The 22,144-nt window shown below is 40.2% G+C and overlaps 1 protein-coding gene across 5 annotated transcripts in view; it reads left to right on the forward strand.

Moving 5' to 3' along the window:
* The first annotated feature begins 1,711 nt into the window (after window positions 1-1,711).
* CCP110 (centriolar coiled-coil protein 110) overlaps window positions 1,712-22,144 on the forward strand; it is a 29,896-nt gene continuing 9,463 nt past the window's right edge. For 3 of the 5 annotated variants that reach the window (XM_017849691.1, XM_017849699.1, XM_017849717.1), the window contains exons 1-8: window positions 1,978-2,089; window positions 5,631-5,786; window positions 10,845-10,973; window positions 14,737-16,384; window positions 19,774-19,904; window positions 21,011-21,188; window positions 21,735-21,874; window positions 21,992-22,108. In XM_017849691.1, the coding sequence (XP_017705180.1) occupies window positions 2,030-2,089; window positions 5,631-5,786; window positions 10,845-10,973; window positions 14,737-16,384; window positions 19,774-19,904; window positions 21,011-21,188; window positions 21,735-21,874; window positions 21,992-22,108 (2,559 nt within the window). In that variant the 5' untranslated portion in view covers window positions 1,978-2,029. Of the gene's footprint in view, window positions 1,832-1,977; window positions 2,090-3,473; window positions 3,662-5,630; window positions 5,787-10,844; window positions 10,974-14,736; window positions 16,385-19,773; window positions 19,905-21,010; window positions 21,189-21,734; window positions 21,875-21,991; window positions 22,109-22,144 lie in introns of those variants that run through there. The other 2 variants (XM_017849727.1, XM_017849708.1) reach the window with 2 other exon arrangements.

Genomic DNA, 22,144 nt, shown 5'->3' on the forward strand with positions numbered 1-22,144 from the left:
TCTGAACTTCAACCTGGGCGTTCAGACTCCTAGGCGAGAAAAGGAGGGCTAAGAACCGTCCTAAAGTTCTGGAAGGGATTTTAGTGACTCCTTTATCTGCCGTTGAGGAAACTGAAGTCCACGGAACTTGGAGAGGCAGGATGCTTAGACTATCAGTTCAATTCAGTTCAATTCCGTTCAGTTCAGTTCAATTCAAGATGTGCCAAATACCGGTCCATGTGCTCCGGACACAGTTGAACAGGACCTACAGGGTTTTTGCTCTTACGGGACTCACATTCTCGTGGGTGGAAATAAAAGTGTTAGCAAGTACACCTAACGTTTACAGAGCACTTACCATGTCCTAGATACTTGGTGAGCAAACACTTTATATGCTTATCTCATTCTCAATACAGCCTAACAGTTATTATCTCAGGAAACTGATTTCAATCGACTTTATTTTCCTGATTCTGGGGGACTGGAAGAGCCTAGCAAAGAAGGCACAATCGGATTATAAAACTGGAAGGGGTTTTAAGGATTCCCTCATTTCATAGATGAGGAAACTGAGGATAGGTGAATTAAGCAGTTAATGGCAGGATGGGGACTGACATAAAGGCCTCCCTAGTGACTTGTGACATTTTCACTCCTCCTCCCCCTAATCTTACTTCTGCTAAGGGCTTTTGTACCAGGCGCTGTGCAAGAGTTACCTCAACTGTGCCTCACAACCACCCCTGTGATAGACACTTTTAAACCCCCATTTTACATATGCAAAAACAGGCAGTGGAAGGAGGGTAAGAGAGATAGACCGTAAAGCTGAGTTAGGGAATGAAAAGGGACCCCTGGACATATTTTGGAAGGCTGGTAACAGTTTTATGTAGAGAACTTTCCAAAAAGATTCAGGGATTTTTTCCGTTACCTTTTTTTCCTTTAGTGCATTTTCCCACTGATTTGCAAAAGGGGATAAATGTCTTAAGCCTTCCAGTTGGCAACTAGGATTCAGCCTTTTTTATTTTTTATTTTTCCAGACAGTCTCACTCTATCGCCCAGATTGGAATGCAGTGGTACAATCACGGCTCACTGAAGCTTCGACCTCCTAGGCTCAAGCCATCTTCCCACCTCAGCCTCCCAAGTAGCTGGGACCACAGGCTAGCGCCACCCCACCCGCCTAATTTTTAAAATTTTTGTAGAGATGCCGCCGTCTCCCTTTGTTGCCCAGGCTGATCTCTAACTCCTGGGCTCAAGCGATCCTCCCGCCTCGGCTTCCAAAATGTTGGAATTATAGGCGTAAGCCATCACCCCCGGTGGGTTCAGCGTTTTTATCTACAAGAAAATATTTTGGTGAATGTTACATGTTTTCTAACGGCTGCATAGAAAGGGGTTATCTTTATACAGATAAGAAAAAAATAGCAACCTCATGGAACACTTCAGGGGGCTTCAGACCCTGAGGGGTGGTCCTATTATACTAAATAAGTACATTTATTAATAAATTCTAGACTGTAGCTTGCATTGAAGACTACGTTTCCCAGCGTGCAGCGTGCTGGCCGTAAGCATTACGTCCTCCATCGCGGGCGCGCAATGCACCTCGGGGATGGTAGTGTTCTGGTGGCCCAACGGTTTTAACAGCCGGGGAAGCAACCACCGGAAGTGCCGGCCCTGAGAGGTGGAGTCGGGGTGGCGGCGGCGGCGGCGGTTGCCAGGAGCCCGCGTTGCCGCTTGAGATCTGTAATATGGCGGGGAGGAGGAGGAGAAGGCGGCGGCGGACCGAGCTGCGCTCTGTCGGTACCATTTGAGCCATTCGCTTCCTGACAAGGCCCGTGGCGAGGGGAGAGGAGCTGAAGGGGCCGTGGGGGATCAGGTGTGTGCATGAGGAGGGGGTTCGAGCCTCGGCGGGTCCGGGCTGAGAGGTGGTCTGGCGAGGCGAAATTGGCGCCCTGAGGAGTTGAGGGCGGGCTCTGTTGGGCTCCCGGGCCTCAAGCCCCGCCTGGAAAGGCGCCGGCTGTAGGGAGGCGGGACCCCGGGGGCAGCCAGCACCGGTCGCTGAGGTGATGCTCCGATGCCGGCCCCGCTTGGAGGGCCCTCGGTTTGGAGCCTTAAATCGGAGGAGCTGGAGGAGGTGGGCATGGGGCGCTGGGGAGAGGGCAGGGGGTTTTTCCTGGTAAATGAAACTAGGGCCAGAGCCGGAGAACCCCATCGTGGTGATCCAATTTTGGGGGCTGTTTTTCTTCTCCCTCCCACGGTGCTGGAGAGAGCGGCTTCCCCGGGGTGTGCATGGGCCGTTTATGAGCCTCGGTTACCACAACCAAGGCCCTAGGAGCGCTGCTTACTTCGCCTTTGCCACTCTGGGGCATAAGCTTGAGGATAATAAAGTAACTGATTGCCCCTGGAGCTGCTAGATGATTCCCATCCTTTGATTCTATTCTGGTTACGATCCAAGCTCCCTACCCCCAGTTTAGGCAAATGGCAGCCATCTCGAGATTGATTTGACGGGGAGAGGTCTAGAGACAGGGAAATGAGGAAGCCGTTGTCCCCTTTTCTATAATTTTCAATTCCATTTGAATCCTACGGGGAACCAAGCACTGTCGCTGCCCTCCAGGAATTCATACTCTACTGCTAAAAATCGTCATCATCATTATCCTCTTAATAAGAAAAGCAGTCCCCATTATTTGTTGCTTTCTGCGTGTTCTGCACTATGCTAATTGCCCTACATGCATTAGCTCATTGAATTCTTGCAAGATTCCTTTGAGACGGATACCCTGATCATCCCTCTTTTACAGAGGAGGAAACAGGTGTGGGGATGGTAACTGGCTTGCCAAGAACTTGCAGCTAGTATGCATCTGAATAAGAAATCTTCCCCTTTACCGCTTCTGCAAGAAGTTTGCGTCTTTGGGGGAACTGATGGGCAAAGAAACACTAGGTTCTGCAAAAAAAAAAAAAAAAAAAAAAAACAAGGTTTTTAAAAAAAAAAAAAAAAAAAAAAAAAAAAAAGCAGGATCTGTTCTGTGTTACTTTTACCACTCCTTTCAGTGACATGTCTGGCAGAGCACGGGTAAGGAGCAGATAGGACCATGAGTCTAGGGGGTTTGGAAAGAGGCTCATTTGGACAGGGGTCAGTGGTTCTCTACGGTATAAATGGAGAAGACAGGGCGTGTCTGAACCTGCTGTAGCTGACAAATTATTACTGGAAGTGGACCAGTGATGCCTGATGGCAAGGTATAGGGTAATAGATTTGTGGTTGGGGTAGCCTCGTAGTCAAGACTCCCTTAAAATAAAACCTTGCTGACAATGGTAATTGTAGTGTGAAAGGCATCGTGTCCTCTTGCTTAATCATGGGATATGGACTGCTCACTTCTTAAATGGTTACCTTTGCAGTTTAAGAGGTACGAGTTTCTCTGGGAATAGAGCCATGGTGAAATTTCCATTCTCTAAATTCCATTCTTCCTTGCTAGCTTTGGTGCATAGTCCGCCTTCTTTTTTTCTTCTGGTTTACATTATTGTTTGGGCTTATTATTATTCTTATTCATTTATTCAATACTTTTATCAAGTGCCTGCTGTGTGCTGATACTGTTCTGTATAATGGGGATTCAGTGAACAAGACTGAAAAGGTACCTGTACTTATGGCACTTACATTTTGGTGGAGGAAGACAGACAAAAATCAAGGAAATAAACACGATAATTTCAGATAGTGGTAAGTGCTATGAAAATTGGGAAACAGCAGGGTAATGTGATAGTGATCGAGACAGAGTTAATTTAGATGGGGTCATCAGGGACGCCTTCTCTGAGGAGGGGATATCCAAGCTGAGACTAAAGGATAAGAAGGATCCAGTCATGCTCTAAGGATCATCTAGTAATTTGTATAATCTCCATATTAGCACTCATATTTGAATGAGTAATGCATTGTCATATGCTGTGTTGTGCTGTAATAATAATATAGTACTATATACATCTGCAAGATGTAGGACATACGTGTATTATTTAAGGGATGTGAATAACTTTCTGAAACAATGAGGCATATCTCTATGATGTGGAAAGAAAAATAAAACTATGACCATAAAAGTATTAGATTTCCTTAATACTTTCCCCCACTTCTAAATTTGAATTTAATGCTTTGCTTGCGTATCCATAGAAGATATATTACTTTATTTGTATAATCTATTTACATTCTGTGTATTGCTGAATGCATGGCATGTATTAAAAAAATAAAATATTTGAGCAGAAATGGGGTTGTTAAGAAATAATGTGAGTTGAAACCTAGACTAAAAAAAGGCTATGCCTTAAGGCGTTGTATTGTTTTAACTTTTGCTTTTTTAAAATAAATAACTTTGTAAAATAGTCTCACTCACACTGTAGAGAACCATTTGTTCATCATTAGATTCCTACTTTGCATAGATTGAACACAAATAATTACAACTGAATAGTAGGAAGAAATTTTGTTCTTAAACTATGATTAAACTATTTAGTCAAAATAGCATTATATCTTATTTTAAATAACCTGATTGTAATTTTGACTATTTTTTTCCCCATTTCTCATTGCACTGTAATTTGTCCCTGATACTTTGGTGTACTGAATTTTTAAGTACTTTGAGGCCTACCAAGGACATATTCTGTTTCATCTTTGCATATCCCACATCATGAATTGAATTTCCCTGCCCTCTCTTTTTTTGTTAAGAAACCAATTCTTTTAAAATGAAGACATAAAGGAACATTATTGTATTATTCATACCCTTGCTGGTTATGATTCTGATAATGTCTTTTTATTTTCCCTTATTTATTTAAAGGAGGTGCCACGCATAATGCTGTGCAAATAAGCAATCAATATTTAATGTTTGCTAAATGAATGAATATGATGCCTAATCCCTGCTGGTTACCTTGTATTTTCATAATCACAATTTCCCAGAAACTGTGAAATTACTGGGATTGTTTTAAGTAGTTTGGTGATGATTCCAATTTTCAACAATAAAATATAATTAATATCAGAGCCAATCGATTTTCTGTTTTTTACCTCTGACTGAGTTGACTGGTACCCATGGAGTCCAAGTATAGTATTAAGATAGGCAAATTGAAGCAGGAAGATTGCTTGAGTCTGGGAGTTTGAGACTATAGTGCACTGTGATCGAACCTGTGAATAGTCACTGGAATCCAGTTTGGGCAACATAGTGAGACCCTATCTCTTTAAAAAAAAAAAAAAAAAGTAACCTTTGAACTTCAAAATAGAAAATTTTTAAAAGTAAATATTCTTTGATTTAAGTAGGCTTTTTTGCTACAGTGTTTCTACCTTTGTATGATATAGTTTTTCTTTGTAGATAAGTCCTGTTAAAGAAAATATAATATCCTATTTTACAATCTGAAGTTAGTAAAGGTGTACAGAACTTTGTTTTCTTTAAGAAGGTTATGAATTCTTAGCTAAATTAATCCCATTTAAAGATTGATTTACATGCATTAATATTCAGAAATACTTAATATATCAAGGACATCTTAATTGGACAGGTTCTTGAGGTGAATTACCATACCCAAGAATTAGCTCCTGATTAGTAAGACAATTCTGGGAGGACGAGTTATAGGAATTGTGAATTATAGGGACTCTCTCATGCTCTGCAAACTCTGCCAAATAAGATCCGTTTTCCCAGTACATTAAAATAACATTTTCTCTCTTGTAGTGTGACTGTGGGAAGATGGAGGAGTATGAGAAGTTCTGTGAAAAAAGTCTTGCCAGAATACAAGAAGCATCACTATCCACAGAGAGCTTTCTCCCTGCTCAGTCTGAAAGTATCTCACTTATTCACTTTCATGGAGTGGCTATCCTTTCTCCACTGGTAAACTTGCTTTGTTTTTAAATAGTTTTTTTCTATAGTGAACAACTAAAAGAGTTCATGGAAAAACAAAAGAAAGGCTTATAAACATTTGAAGAGATGCCCTTATTTGGAATTAGAGAAATGCAAATGAATTAGCATTTTTTACTTACTATTATAGATTGACAAAGAGCTAATAGAACCGTGTGTTCCTTAGACTGTGGAGAAAATGCACTTTTTAATGCACTTTTGCTAAGAGAATCAGTTTATTTTATTTCTAGATGAGAGTTTGGTAGAATTTAAAAGCATACATAGCCTTTGAGTCAGCAGTTCCATTTTTGGGTGTATCCTACAATTATACTCATACGTCAGCCTAAAGAAGTAAGTACAGAGTTACATTAGCATTGTTTAAAATAGCAAAGGTTGACGAACAACCTAAATGTCCATCAGTAGTGGAGTAGTTTAACTGTGGTCCATTTTATAAAATCTCTTACATACCATTACAGTAAGGCAGATGTAAATGTTGAGGCATGGAAGGATCTCGATGATCTAGTGTAAAACACTGTGTGCAGCATGTTGTCAGGGGCAGTATAGAGTCATGATTAGAGGTCCAGGCTCTGGACCAGGCACAGTGGCTCACACCTATAGTCCCAGTCATTTGAGAGGCTGGAAGGAAAAGGATTGCTTGTGACCAGGAATTCAAGACTAGCCTGGTTAACATAGTGAGACCTCATCTCTACAAAAACATTTTAAAAAATTAGGCAGGCGCAGTGACATGTGCCTGTAGTCCCAACTACTCGAAGGCTAAGGTGGAAGGATCCCTTGAACCTAGGAGTTCCAGGCTGCAGTGAGCCAGGATTGCATTATTGCCTGGGCTACAGAGCAAGACCCTGTCCCAAGAGAAGGAAAAAATCTCCAGCCTGGGCTACAGAGCAAGACCCTATCCCAAAAGAAGGAAAAAAAGAAAAACAAAAGCCTAGGCTCTGGAGCCTTCTGGCCTAGTCCAAATCATTGCTTTGCTACTTGCTGTGTAAACTTGTGGCCCATTTTCTTATTTGTTAAATGGGGATAAAATAGTGCCTATCTCATAAGGCTATTTTGAAGATTAAATGAATGCGTAGATATAAAATGGTTAGAATACCACCTGGATCATAAGAGGTACCCTATGTAAGTTAACCATTTGGGTTTTTAAAGGATGGCTATTCCTGTTCTGGGGAGTGGTGAGAGAATATAGGATAATAGGGAAGACACTTCATCATATACCGTTTGATACTAATTGGATATTTTTAAAATGCATATGACTTTATTTTAAATCACAAACTAATATTAGAAAAAAGTGAGCTTTAAATTTATTTTTTGGTATAACAGGAGTTAAAAGATTAATTTTAATTAATTTAATTGAATTTTTAAAGACACCAGAGCTGGCCGGGCGCGGTGGCTCAAGCCTGTAATCCCAGCACTTTGGGAGGCCGAGACGGGCGGATCACGAGGTCAGGAGATCGAGACCATCCTGGCTAACATGGTGAAACCCCATCTCTACTAAAAAATACAAAACTAGCCGGGCGACGAGGCGGGCGCCTGTAGTCCCAGCTACTCGGGAGGCTGAGACAGGAGAATGGCGTGAACCTGGGAGGCGGAGCTTGCAGTGAGCTGAGAGCCGGCCACTGCACTCCAGCCTGGGCGGCAGAGCAAGACTCCGTCTCAAAAAAAAAAAAAAAAAAAAAAAAAAAGACACCAGAGCTAACTGCCAACTTTTTGTAATGAAACTTTCAAACATACAGTAGAATTGAAAGGATAGTGCAGTGACCTCCCGTAGATTTACCATTAGATTAAACAATATTTAACATTTTTAACATTTTTATCATCTTTGCTTTATTGTGTTTGTGATTTTTATATACATGTATGTGTGTGTGTGTGTACATATATACATTTTAAAAAATTGCCTAGCTATTTGAAAACCACAAAGACCTAACACTGCTTCCCTAAATATTTTGGTATACATCTCTTAAAAATAAGGACATTCTCATATGTAAAGCCCCAATACCATTATCACATCTTAAGAAGATTAATAATTTTAATAATATCTAATAATTCTGTTCATATTTAAATTTTTCCATTTGTGCTCAAAATGCCTTTTGTAACTTTATTCCCCCAATCTGGATCCAAAGTTCATAATTAATATTTGCTTGTTATGTTTCTTTATTTTAATCTAGAACCGTTCCTCTACGTCTTAAAAACAATTTTTTTTATTGGTTGGGCATGGTGCCTCATGCCTGTAATCCCATCACTTTGGGAGGCTGAGGTGGGTGTATTGCATTGCTTAATCCCCAGAGTTTGAGACCAGCCAGGGCAACATGGTGAAATCTCATCCCTACACAAAATACAAAAATCAGCCGGGTGTAGTGGCGTGCACCAGTAGTCTCAGCTGCTCTAGAGGCTGAGGTGGGAGGACCACTTGAGCCCGGGAGACTGAGGCTGCAGTGAGCCCTGATCATGCCACTGCACTGCAACCTGGGTGACAGAGTGAGATACTATCTTTAAAACAAAACCAAAACTGTGATACTGGATTTTTAAAGAGACCAGAGCTATTGTCTTGTAGAATTCCTTAGATCTTGGATTTGTCTCATCATTTCCTAATAGTGATATTTAACTTGTTTCTCTAGTCCCTGTAGTTCCTATGAACTGGAAGTGAAGTCTGATAAACAAGTTAAAAGATTTTTGGAATTCTTTGAAGATGGGCCTGGATGGGGTGGCTCATGCGTGTAATCCCAGCATGTTGGGAGGCTGAGACCAGCCTGACCAACATGGCGAAACCCCATCTCTATTAAAAATACAAAAGTTAGCTGGGCATGGTGGCAGATGCCTGTAATTCCAGCTATGCAGGAGGCTGAGGCAGGAGGATCACTTGAACCCAGGAGGCGAAGGTTGCAGTGAGCCAAGACCCACTGAACCCAGGAGGCAAAGATTGCAGTGAGCCAAGATCGAGCCACTGCACAATAGCCTGGGCAACAGAATGAGACCCTGTCTCAAAAAAAAAAAAAAACGTAATCCCAGCATTTTGGGGAGCCCGAGACGGTGCATCACTTAAGGTCAGGAGTTCGAGACCAGCCTGACCAACATGGCGAAACTCCTTGTCTACTAAAAATATAAAAATTAGCTGGGCATGACGGCGGTTGCCTGTAATCCCAGCTGTGCTGGAGGCTGAGGCAGGAGAATTGCTTGAACCCAGGAGGGATCAGGATCACACCACTGTACTCTAACCTGAGACTCCATCTCAAAAAAAAAATAAATAATAAGGAATTCTTTGGAGATGATGCCCGACACTTCATACTAAATTAATTCAGAAGTTACATGATGTTTAGTTGCCCTGTATTAGTGATGTTTAGTTTGAACACTTGCTTACAGTAGTGACTGCCAGATGGCTCTTTAAAGTATGCATTTTCTCCTCTTGATTAGCAAATAAATTGTATAATGATTCTTTGGTACCATGCATTAGGAAAAAGTTTTAAAACAACATAGTTACCAGCTATTTGATAACATATTGCTTGATTTAATGTGGACCAAAATGTCTGAGGCTTGTTGTATAGGGTCTATGACTCCATCTGTTAGTTATCTGTAAGCAAAATCTGATGTTTATGGACCTAATCCACATTTTTATATTGTATTTGATAGGTGAATATTGCAACTTCTGAAATAATTTTTTAATTATATATTTTCTATTTGTGTAAGTCTACGATAAGTCTTGACTGTTAACAGTGACTTAATTTCCTAGGACTTAATAATTAAGATTGAAATCCATTATAAAGAGATACAATGCTTAGAACCCTTCCATTTTTTAGGTACGTTATTTTTTTTTGTTTTTGAGACGGAGTCTCGATCTGTCGCCCAGGCTGGAGTGCAGTGGCCGGATCTCGGCTCACTGCAAGCTCCGCTTCCCGGGTTTACACCATTCTCCTGCCTTAGCCTCCCGAGTAGCTGGGACCATAGGCTCTCCCCAACCCGCCCGGCTAGTTTTTTGTATTTTTTTAGTAGAGACGGGGTTTCACCGTATTAGCCAGGATGGTCTTGATCTCCTGACCTCGTGATCCGCCCGTCTCGGCCTCCCAAAGTGCGGGGATTACAGGCTTGAGCCACTGCGCCGGGCCAGGTACGTTATATTTTTATCGGAAGGTAGAGTGAGGTGAAAGAAAAGATGTGTTCTGATTTTGTAGGCAAATAATACATTATCTGTTTCTTTTGTCATTAAACCTTTGGACATTTTTTTAGGCAGCAAAGAGTTAAATTGTGCACTGGTTAGAAAATTAAAAGTTGTAGAATCCAATTGACCCAGTAAAATAAGATACTGAACGTGGGCTGGGCGTGGTGGCTCACGCCTGTAATCCCAGCACTTTGGGAGGCCGAGGTGGGCGGATCACAAGGTCAGGAGTTTGAGACCAGCCTGACCAACATGGTGAAACCCCATCTCTACTAAAAATCCAAAAATTAGCTGGGTGTGGTGGTGCATGCCTATAATCCCAGCTATTCAGGAGGCTGAGGCAGGAGAATTGCTTGAACCCAAGAGGCTGAGGTTGCAGTGAGCGGAGATCCCACCACTGCACTCCAGCCTGGGTGACAGAGCAAGACTCAGTCTCAAAAAAAAAAAAAAAGGATACTGAATGTGAAGTAATATTCAAGTCAATATTCAAGTGAAGTAATAAAAAACTCAGCAGTGGCCAAAAGGGCTTTAATTTTATTTCTGTCATTTTAGAACATTTGATTAGTGAACAAACTTTTTTTCTTTTTAACTTTTGATTGAAAATAATTTACACATAGCAAAATGCACAGATCTGAAGTGTTAAAGTTCCATGAGTTTTGATATATGGCATACACATGTATAACTCACACCCACACAGGATATTTTCTTCACCATGGAAAGATCTCTAATGCCCCATCCCACTCAGTACCCAGACCACTGTTCTGATTTCTTTCACTATAGATTAGTTTTGCCTGTTGCACATGTTTTTCACCTTTCTGATTCAGAACTTCCCAATTTTATGATATTTTTATCGTGGGAAATAATTACATTTTTATGATGTTTTGCAGCTTAACGTTGAGAAAAGAAAGGAAATGCAACAAGAAAAGCAGAAAGCACTTGATGTAGAAGCAAGAAAGCAGGTTAACAGGAAGAAAACTTTACTGACTCGTGTCCAGGAGATTCTTGACAATGTTCAGGTGTGTGATTTATGCTGTTTCAGTTATAATAAATAAATCATAAGATAAGCATTGATGATAATTTTTCTGAAATATATTTGCACTTAACTAATTACTAATGTACTTTACTGTTACATTTGAGAAGCTTCATAATTTGTGATTTTCCATTTCAGTTACTCCAAAGAGAATGCACTTGCTTGTTAGTGTTGCCCAGTACTTGAATCAGAGGATATTTACACAATGGAACCATACACTGAATATAATTGCTTATTGTTTGCATTTTGTGACTCTAAAAACATTGAATTCTCAGTGACAAAATGATAGAATTGGGCATTATTGTTTACTCCAAACTAATTAGACTATTGACTAAATGACCTTATTCTCATTCTTTGCTTAAGTAAATAACTGCCCCCATTTTTTTTTTTGGTGAAAATTCTGCTCTTAGATACACAAAATGCAGTTTAGGTACGTTGAATTGTTTAGATGCATCCTGTCTAAAAACTATTTAAACAACACATCTACACCTTGTGCAGTTATTTTTAGATTTGTATAAACAATTTGTTCTGACATGTGGATCATTTTGTACTAAAAAGAAAAACAAATTAATTAGATCGAACAAATAATTTCTACAACATATAGGAGTGTTCTGCTGTGTAACATCTTTTTGTTTTTTCATAATCTTAGGAGTTTGTGGTTTGTCTGTATAATTCGTGTTAGATGACACATGTATAATGAACCTTAAGGGTTCATTTCTCTGTTGGTAGTGTAAACCAAAGAAAATGACTGAGGCGAGTCTCAATCCATTTAGAGGTTTGTTTTGCCAAGGTTGAGGATGTGCCAAGGAAAAAGAGACAAAAGTTGCAGTAGGATCTGTGGCTTGTGCTTTTCCAAAAGAGGTTTTGGGGACTTCAGTATTTAAAGGGGAAAGAACAGCAGGAGGGGAAAGAGGAAAGAAAAAAAATGTAGGGTAGGTAGTGAGATAAGTGGTCACATTTTTGTGAGGTTTTGATTAGCACCCACTGAATCCACATGTCACATGTGAAAGGTGGGGGTAGAGGAACAGTCAGCTATGCATTCATCTCAAGCTCAATAAATCTGCATTTTACATAGGATAAAGTAAACAGAGTAGAGGAGAAGTCAAATATACATTTGTCTCCAAAGGGATGATTTCTAGTCATCTTTGGTCTTTGTCAGTATCTTGTCAGAGTGAGATTCAGCAGAACTCTGGGTTGGTGTAAAGATTTTGGGGCCTACAAAGAATTTCCTTGTGAGCAATTTGCAAGAGAGGCTACCTGGGTAGATAGGTGGCCTTCTATTTTGCAGCTGTCTGTTTAGGAATAAAAGGAAAGCAGTTTTTGTGTGACTCAGTTCCTAAGCTTTACTTTTTCCTTTGACATGTGATTTTCCATTTCAGTTACTTGAAATCCCTATGTAATGAGTCGTTAGAATCTGATGAAAAAGTCAAAGGAATATATAGAAAGAGAACAATCTAGACACAGTCTGAGAGTTATAGTGACTCTCATTTGACATAGTTGAGTTTGGGGTCCTGAGATTTTATTTCCCTTTCACAGTAGTACATAGTGTGTGGGTAGTAGATTTCATTTTGCAGATTATAATTACTGTCCATATTAAGTTTAAAAAATGGATTGAGTAGTGCTAATTTAACAATAAGAGGTGGGTTTTTTACTTACTAGATATTTCCTGTGATTGAAACGAAAATGGCGTATCATTTTTGGTCCATGAGGGAAGATAAAATACACTACTAATAAAATTGTTAAAAGAGCATGTATAATGTTGAACTGTAATGAATTAATTACTCAGATAGGAAAATTTTATATAAAACAATTAGATTTCTGCTTCACCTGTAAAACCTAAGATTCTATGATAGAGTTTTTTCTTGTTGTTATTTAGCTTGTCTAACTAAAGGCTCATTTTAGTGACGTATAAACAACATAGCTTCCGAATATCACAAATGTGAAATATTTTATATAAGGAAATCATCTGTTTTACTTAAACCTGTGAACATGTTCATGGATTTCGTAAATATGCATCCTTTTTGTTTTATTTTGGTCCTGAGGCTGTGACTAAGTATGTCTTGTTGTACTGTGTATTGCATAGTACCTGGAAACCATTACCTGGCTTGGGATTTGTAAGGTAAAATAGGAGAGCCATGTGGTCTAGAAAAAAATAAGCACATACAAAACAACCAAAAAAATTGTAATATTCAGGCTTGTTTTGTTGTTGTTGAGACGGAGTCTCGCTCTTTTACCCAGGTTGGTGTGCAGTGACGCGATCTTGGCTCACTGCAAGCTCCGCCTCCTGGGTTCATGCCATTCTCCTGCTTCAGCCTCCCGAGTAGTTGGGACTACAGGCACCCACCACCAAGCCCGGCTAATTTTTTATATTTTTAGTAGAGATGGGGTTTCACTGTGTTAGCCAGGATGATCTCGATCTCCTGACTTCATGATCCGCCCGCCTTGGCCTCCCAAAGTGCTGGGATTACACACGTGAGCCACCGCGCCCGGCCAATATTCAGGCTTTTGATGTCTACATTCATATGATAATACAATGATTTTTGCCAGTTTAATATACGGATTTATAATTACCTTTAGAAACCATCGTAGTTCTCTTTTTATTCTTTTGCAAAGTTGGATTATTTAGATACAAAATATCTATTTTTACATTTATTTATTTATTGAGACAGAGTCTCACTCTGTCACCCAGGATGGAGTGCAGTGGTGTGATCTCAGCTCACTGCAATCTCCGCCACCTGGGTTCAAGTGATTCTCCTGCCTCAGCCTCCTGAGTAGTTGGGATTACCAGTGCCTGCCACCACGCCTGGCCAATTTTTATATTTTTTGTAGAGATGGGGTTTTGCCATGTTGGCCAGGCTGGTCTTGAACTCCTAGCCTCAAGCAATTTACCTGCCTTGGCCTCCCAAACTGCTGAGATTACAGGCATGAGCCACCTCGCCCAGCTTTAGATATATTTTACATTTCTTTTTCTCATATATGTAGTTGTTCTCATCTTTATCATCTACCAAATGTTTACCTATTTTGGCTGTTCCGAAATTCATTAACAACTTGCTGTTTTAACTAAGCATCAATTAATCAAATTGAATTTTGTTTTAATGAATTGAGTTTTAAGTTCAAATATTTCTTATTTCTAAATAATTTAAGCTTCATGGCTGGGCTATTGTTTACTACAAATTTCCCTCATTTTATGGAGGGATTTTAGTTAAACTTTGGAGTAAGCATGTGGGTGCAGGAGTCTTATTACTGAATCATTTTTGCTTAATCAGTGTCCTGGACAAGTTAGTTTTTGTTAGAGAGGGAATCATTTATGTAAGACATTTCATTACTTGCTGTTTATTGCATATATTATTATCCTTGGATGATAGCTATCCTAGGAGGAACAGTTGGTAATGTTAATAACACGAATAGAAGAAATTTAAGGAAAGTGCTTCTATTCTAAGATTAAATTGCACATGGATATATGAATATATCTGTGTGTGTATACACATATATATGTTCATATTTGTATCAGATTAGATAAGTTTCTTTTTATAAGTCTTTTAATAACTTTGGCAGGATGACCAGTAGGTGTTTTTTCAATAATAATTTGAGCCCCCTGTGATACAGGATACCATAGAAACCTGTCATCTTAGTTTTTCTTTATGTTTTGAAATGTCAGAATTCTGAATCTTCAATTTCATTTTAGAAAACAGTGAAATCAGATACTTTTGTGCAATGAGGAAATATTAATTTTAAATTTCCTGTTTCAGGTTAGAAAAGCACCTAATGCCAGTGATTTTGATCAGTGGGAGATGGAAACGGTTTACTCTAATTCAGAAGTCAGAAACTTGAATGTTCCTGCTACAGTTCCAAATAGCTTTCCAAGCCATACCAAACACTCTACTGCAGCAAAGCTTGATAAGATAGCTGGGATTTTGCCATTGGATAATGAGGACCAATGTAAAACTAACGGAACAGACTTAGCTAGAGATTCAGAAGGATTTAATTCTCCAAAGCAATGTGATAGTTCCAACATTAGCCATGTAGAAAATGAAGCTTTTCCAAAGACCTCTTCAGCAACTCCACAAGAAACTCTTATTTCTGATGGTCTCTTCTCAGTAAATGAACAACAGGATCTACCACTTTTGGCAGAAGTCACCCCAGATCCCTATGTAATGAGTCTTCAGAATCTGATGAAAAAGTCAAAGGAATATATAGAAAGAGAACAATCTAGACGCAGTCTGAGAGGTAGTATGATGAGAATTGTTAATGAGAGTCATTTAGACAAAGAAAATGATGCTGTTAAAGTGGCTGACTGTGTAAAAGAGAAGGCCCAGTTGACAGGCAAACACTGTGTCTCAGTTATTCCTGACAAACCAAGCCTTAATAAATCAAATGTTCTTCTCCAAGGTGCTTCCACTCAAGCAAGCAGCATGAGTATGCCAGTTTTAGCTAGCTTTTCGAAAGTGGACATACCTGTACGAACTGGCCATTCCACTGTTCTAGAGTCTAATTCTGATTTTAAAGTTATTCCCACTTTTGTTACTGAAAATAATGTTATCAAAAGTCTTACAGGTTCATATGCCAAATTACCTAGTCCGGAGCCAAGTATGAGTCCTAAAATGCACCGAAGACGTTCCAGGACATCATCAGCATGTCATATACTTATAAATAATCCAATAAATGCCTGTGAATTAAGCCCTAAAGGAAAAGAACAGGCAATGGACTTAATTGTTCAAGATACTGATGAAAAAACAAATGGGCCTGAAATTGTGCCAAAGTTACCAATTGATTTAGCAGGAGTTTGTTCCAGCAAGGTTTATGTGGGCAAAAATACATCTGAAGTCAAAGAAGATGTGGTTTTAGGTAAATCAAATCAGGTATGTCAATCTTCAGGAAATCATTTAGAAAATAAAGTTACTCATGGACTTTCTACTGTGGAAGGTCAGTTAACATCCGATGAGAGAGGCGCACACAAAATGAACAGTACCTGTGCTGTGATGCCAAAACTGCATGAACCATATGCCAGCAGTCAGTGTATAGCAAGTCCAAACTTTGGAACTGTGAGTGGACTCAAGCCAGCCAGTATGTTAGAGAAAAACTGCAGTTTGCAAACGGAACTGAATAAGTCTTACGATGTAAAAAACCCTTCTCCTTTACTGATGCAAAACCAGAATATGAGACAGCAGATGGACACATCTATGGTGTCCTGTGGAAATGAACAATTTTTGGATAACAGTTTTGAGAAAGTTAAACGGAGACTTGATTTGGATATTGATGGTGTGCAAAAAGAAAACTGCCCTTATGTCATAACAAGCGGAATAACTGAACAAGAAAGGCAACATTTGCCAGAAAAAAGATACCCTAAGGGATCTGTCTTCATTAACAAGAATAAAATATTAGGAACTAGTTCCAAAGGTAAGGAATCCTTGAAGCATTTAATACCTGCTATGCAGATGATACCTTTATTTTAATAATTGACATTTTGGGCCAGGCGCGGTGGCTCAAGCCTGTAATCCCAGCACTTTGGGAGGCCGAGATGGGCGGATCACGAGGTCAGGAGATCGAGACCATCCTGGCTAACATGGTGAAACCCCATCTCTACTAAAAAATACAAAAAACGACCCCATCTCTACTAAAAAATACAAAAAACGAGCGGGGCGAGGTGGCGGGCGCCTGTAGTCCCAGCTACTCGGGAGGCTGAGGCCGGAGAATGGCGTAAACCTGGGAGGTGGAGCTTGCAGTGACCTGAGATCCGGCCACTGCACTCCAGCCTGGGCGACAGAGCGAGACTCCATCTCAAAAAAAAAAAAAAATTGACATTTTTGGGGAAAAAAATGGTCTTTATTCATATAGGCACTTAATTTTATCTTATTAGAAAGCTTATAGTCAGCTACAGTTTATTGCCATTTGATAGTCTTTCTAAAAGATTTTCTTGAGACAAGGTCTGGGTTTATCACCCCAGTTTGGAGTGAAGTGGCATGACTTCAGCTCACCGCCTCCTAGGCTGAAGCCATCCTTCCACCTCATCCAAGTAGCTGGGACTACAGGCTCATGCCACCATGCCCGGCTAATTTTTGTATTTTTTGTATTGTAGAGATGTGGTTTCTGGCATTTGCCCAGGCTGATCTCAAATTCGTGAGCTCAAGTGAGCCTCCCGTCTCAGCCTCCCAAAGTTCTGGGATTACAGGCGTGAGCCACAGCACCCAGCCGGGATTTTCTTTTTTGAGACAGTCTGGCACTGTTGCCCAGGCTAGAGTGCAGTGGCACAAACTTGGCTAACTGCCACCTCCACCTCCCGATTCAAGCAATTCTCATGCCTCAGCCTCCTGAGTAGCTGGGATTTCAGGCGTGAGCCACCATGCCTGGATGGATCTTCTTATTTAAATGATAAAGCTTTCATAGTCCACTTGGTATTATTGAGAATATTAATAATTGGAGGAAACAGTTCTTTTTTTTTTTTTTGAGACAGAGTCTTGCTCTATCACCAGGCTGGATTGCAGTGGCGGGTTCTCACCTCACTGCAACCTCTGCTTCCTGGATTCAATTGATTTTCGTGCCTCAGCCTCCAGAGTAGCTGGGATTACAAGTGCGTGCCACCTGGCCTGGCTAATTTTTATATTTTTAGCAGAGATGTGGTTTTGCCATGTTGGCCAGGCTGCTCTCAAGCTCCTGGCCTCAAGCGATCCACCTGCCTCAGCCTCCCAAAGTGCTGGCGTGAGCCACTGCACCTAGCCCCAAACAGTCCTGCTTGAAACATCACTTACAGTTTTAATTCACTGTATTACTATGAGGTCTTTCTTTTGGACTATGGTTTCTAATGTTTATTTCAGTTTGCTTTTTCATTTTTAGTGCGATCTTCATGTAGTTGGCCCTTCGGTAAACACTTTAACATCAAATTATTAGATAAAGTATCAGAAATAAGGCTCTGAATAGGTGGTTCGAAAATGGTTCTTTAGGCTGGCGCAGTTGCTCATGCCTATAATCCCAGCACTTTGGGAGGCCGAGGTGGGTGGATCACTTGAGGTCAGGAGTTCGAGACTAGCCTGACTAATATGACGAAACTCCGTCTCTACTAAAAATATGAAAAGTAGCTGGGCGTAGTGGTGCACATCTTTAATCCCAGCTACTTGGGAGGCTGAGGCAGGAGAATTGGATGAACCCAGGAGGTGGAGGTTGCAGTGAGCTAAGATTGTACCATTGCACTCCAGCCTGGGTGACAGAGCCAGATTCCGTCTCAAAAAAAAAAAAAGAGATTCTTTATTAATAAAAATTATTTCAGTTTCTTTCTGTTGTATCTATTAACAGCAATTTATTAAAGCACGTTTTTCTCCTTCATTACTCCTTACTTTATTGTCATGGTTCATAATTCTTTATCACTGATATAGAAGACATATAAATCAAGTAAATTAAGCTCTTAGGGCTTATGGGAAATACAGGGTTGGGTCAGACTGCTTAAAACCTGTGCAACTTTATTTTTTATTTTTAGTTTTTTGAGACAGGGTCTTGCTCTGTCACCCAGGCTGAATTGCTGTGGTGCGATCTCAGCTCACTGCAGGTCTGGGTTCAAGCGATTCTCCTGCCTCAGCCTTCCAAGTATCTGGGATTTACAGGCTTGCACCACCACACCCAGCTAATTTTTATATTTTTTGTGGAGACAGGGTTTCACCATGGTGGCCAGGCTGGTCTCGAACTCCTAGGCTCAAGTGATCAGCCCTCCTTGGCCTCCCAAAGTGCTGGGATTACAGGTTTGAGCCACCAGCCCTGGCCCATCCTGTGCAACTTTATAAGAGCTCTAATAAAAACAGTGACTGTTACCTGGGGAGCCAACTTGGATCCTCCAAGTAGACAGCATAGCAAGGCAAGAGGCTGCCTTAGTGAATATCAGAAGTATATAAGCCCAACAGAGTGGAAATGTCCTTTTTTTTTTTTGAGACGGAGTTTCACTCTTGTTGCCCAGGCTGGAGTGCAATGGTGCCATCTCAGCTCACTGCAGCATCTGCCTCCCAGGTTCAAGCGATTCTCCTGCCTCAGCCTCCCAAGTAGCTGAGGTTATAGGCATGCGCCACCATACCTGGCCAATTTTGTATTTTTTTGGTAAAGATCAGGTCTCACCACGTTGGTCATGCTGGTCTCAAACTCCTGATCTCAAGTGATCCACCTGCCTCGGCCTCCCAAAGTGCTGGGATTACAGATGTGAGCCACCACGCTCGGCCCATACTTGGTATTTGTACATTTCAACATGTCTTACCACCTTCTACGTAGGAAGCTTGTATTGTCATAATGTTTTCTCTTAATTAGTAACTAAAATATCTGGAATTTTCTTGTCCAGTCCTTTTTGAAACCTCAAGCTGAGAAAGCTTTATACCATCAAAGAAACACTTTCTTGGAAAATCAAAACAAGACAAAACTACAAGCTACAATACCAGAGACCCTGGAGGACAAGTGTCAAAAAAAAAAATGGTGGTGGGATGCAGTTGAGAACCATATCTGAAAGTTAAGTAGAGTCAGGAGAATCTTGTCTGAATGTATAGTCCTGGGTCTGTCGTTTCAGATCAGGATGGGATCTGTTGAATGAGTGGGTAAAGGTGATGCAATACAGGTCTTACTTTACTGAGTATCATGAAATAAAAGGAGTGGAAAATGTGAATGTGGTTCAAAGCGGAGACCCAGCTATATCTTGATTGTATTATGTCAGATCCAGGAATACTCTCTGTCAGAAGGATAATTTAAATTGAATGGTATAAAATATCGGACATTAGACTTGTAGTGAATTTTCTAAATTGAGGAGACATGTTTCTTTTCAGAAAGCGAGGAGTTACTAAAAAGCAAGATGCTAGCTTTTGAAGAAATGCGGAAGAGACTAGAAGAACAGCACGCTCAGCAGTTATCACTACTCATAGCTGAGCAGGAAAGGGAACAAGAAAGACTGCAAAAGGTGAGGAATGTGGGGGGAGATACAACTGGTAAGTGAAATTTAGCCAAGGATACCTATGAATTTTGGTCATGTATAGAATACTTGTAATTTTTTCCTCCATATGTCTTATGGTAAGGGAGTCATTTTGATACATGAATGGTATTTTTTGTCAAAATGTGAAGTTTGATATTTAGATCCTTATTTAAAAGTAACTGCATAATTTATCGGATATTTTATTGAATCCTTGATTTAAAGCTTAATATTTTCAAAAGGTATTTTATAAATAGGTGCTAAAGTACACATTCTGCAAGAGTTATATCATAAAAATGACAGTTGTGCTGGGCATGGTGTCATGAGCCTGTAGTCCCAGCTATGTAGGAGGCTGAGGTGGGAGGATCACTTGAGCCCAGAGATTCAAGGCTGCAGTGAGCTATGATTTCGCCTTTGTGTAGCCACTGCACTCCAGCCTGGGCAACAGAGGGAGACCCTGTCTCTGTAAAAAGAAAAAAAAGAATGACACTTGTTATAATATTATTATAGTTATTAATAATTTATACATTATCACATATTAAAATACATTATAGACTGGGCGCCGTGGCTCATGCCTGTAATCCCAGCACTTTGGGAGGCCAAGGTGGGTGGATCACCTGAGGTCAGGAGTTTGAGACCAGCCTGGCCAACATATAGTGAAATCCTGTCCCTACTAAAAAATACAAAATGGTGGTGCACACCTGTAGTCCTAGCTACTTGGAAAACTGAGGCAGGAGAATCACTTGAACCCTCAAGGTGGAGATTGCCGTGAACCGAGATTGTGCTACTGTGCTCCAGCATGGGGGACAGAGTGAGATTCCTTTTCTCAAAATGAGAGAGAGAAAGAGAGAGACAGAGAGAGAGAGAGTAAGGAAAAGAAAAGAGGGAGGGAGGGAGGGAGGAAGGAAGGAAGGAAAGAAGGAAGGAAGGAGAGAGAAGGTAAGGGAAGGGAGAAAGAAGGAGGGATAATTTGAGGAAGAAAAACTTGAAATAATAATTGCTGATAATTACATGTACTTTTGGCTAAGCCTAAAATGATATCATTTTGGGACATAATTAAAAGGTTTAGCATGTTACAATAAACTGTTCATCTATAGGAAATAGAAGAGCAGGAGAAAATGTTAAAAGAGAAGAAGGCAATGACAGCGGAAGCCTCTGAGTTGGACATTAACAGTGCAGTGGAATTAGAATGGAGAAAAATAAGTGACTCTAGTTTGCTGGAAACAATGCTGTCTCAAGCGGACTCACTCCATACTTCAAATTCAAATAGTTCTGGTAAATATTTAAAAATCCTTTTGCATTTGGGAAAATGATCCTACAGTAAGATATTTATTTGGCACACTATAAGATTATATCTCCTGTTTTCAAATGATTCCATGTCCAACCCTCTTCGCCAGCTGCTTAGTAACCAGTGAAAAATGACAAGATAGGAGATCAAAGACTTGTGAGCAGTTTGTGGGCAAAGAATACCTTTGCTAGGAAAATATCAGGAAATTCGGCTCAGAGCCCAGTCTGATCATTCATGCAGCAGGTGATATACTTCGAGTGAAAACAATTTGCTCTCTCCTGAGTGATCTTGAATTACCTCTAATTCCCTAGTCCCTTTAAAGAGCTTATCTTCATATCTCAATTGTCCTGAGACACTGTGTTGAAAAGATCCATCTGGTACATAAGCTTTAAAGTCCATAAATATTTTAAGTCGGCAGGTGGGTCAGTTTTGGAGGCAATTGCTATTAATGAGTGTCACAAGTGTTTATTGGGATGTTCTTTGTATTCTAATTATATGACATCAAGTATAATACTATATGTATGTTTCTCTAGGTTTCACAAATTCTGCCCTGCAGTATAGCTTTGTTTCTGCAAACGAAGCACCATTCTACCTCTGGGGATCATCAACTAGTGGCTTGACTAAACTGTCAGTAACAAGGCCTTTTGGAAGAGCCAAAACTAGATGGTCTCAAGTGAGTAAACTTAATGATACATGTCCATCTATCTATTTATCTTTTCTTAAAAGCTATATTATCTTAGACTGTATAAATGAACACCAATAAACATTGTGTCTATCTTCTTTCTCCTAGGTTTTTAGTCCGGAAATACAAGCAAAATTTAACAAAATAACTGCAGTGGCAAAAGGATTTCTTACTCGTAGACTTATGCAGACAGATAAGCTGAAGCAACTTCGACAAACTGTAAAAGTAAGATTCCTGTAAATTGTTTGTATTTTACTTCTG

This window comes from Rhinopithecus bieti, unplaced genomic scaffold (genome assembly GCF_001698545.2).
Source record: "Rhinopithecus bieti isolate Rb0 unplaced genomic scaffold, ASM169854v2 scaffold_1918, whole genome shotgun sequence".
Taxonomy (NCBI): domain Eukaryota; kingdom Metazoa; phylum Chordata; class Mammalia; order Primates; family Cercopithecidae; genus Rhinopithecus; species Rhinopithecus bieti.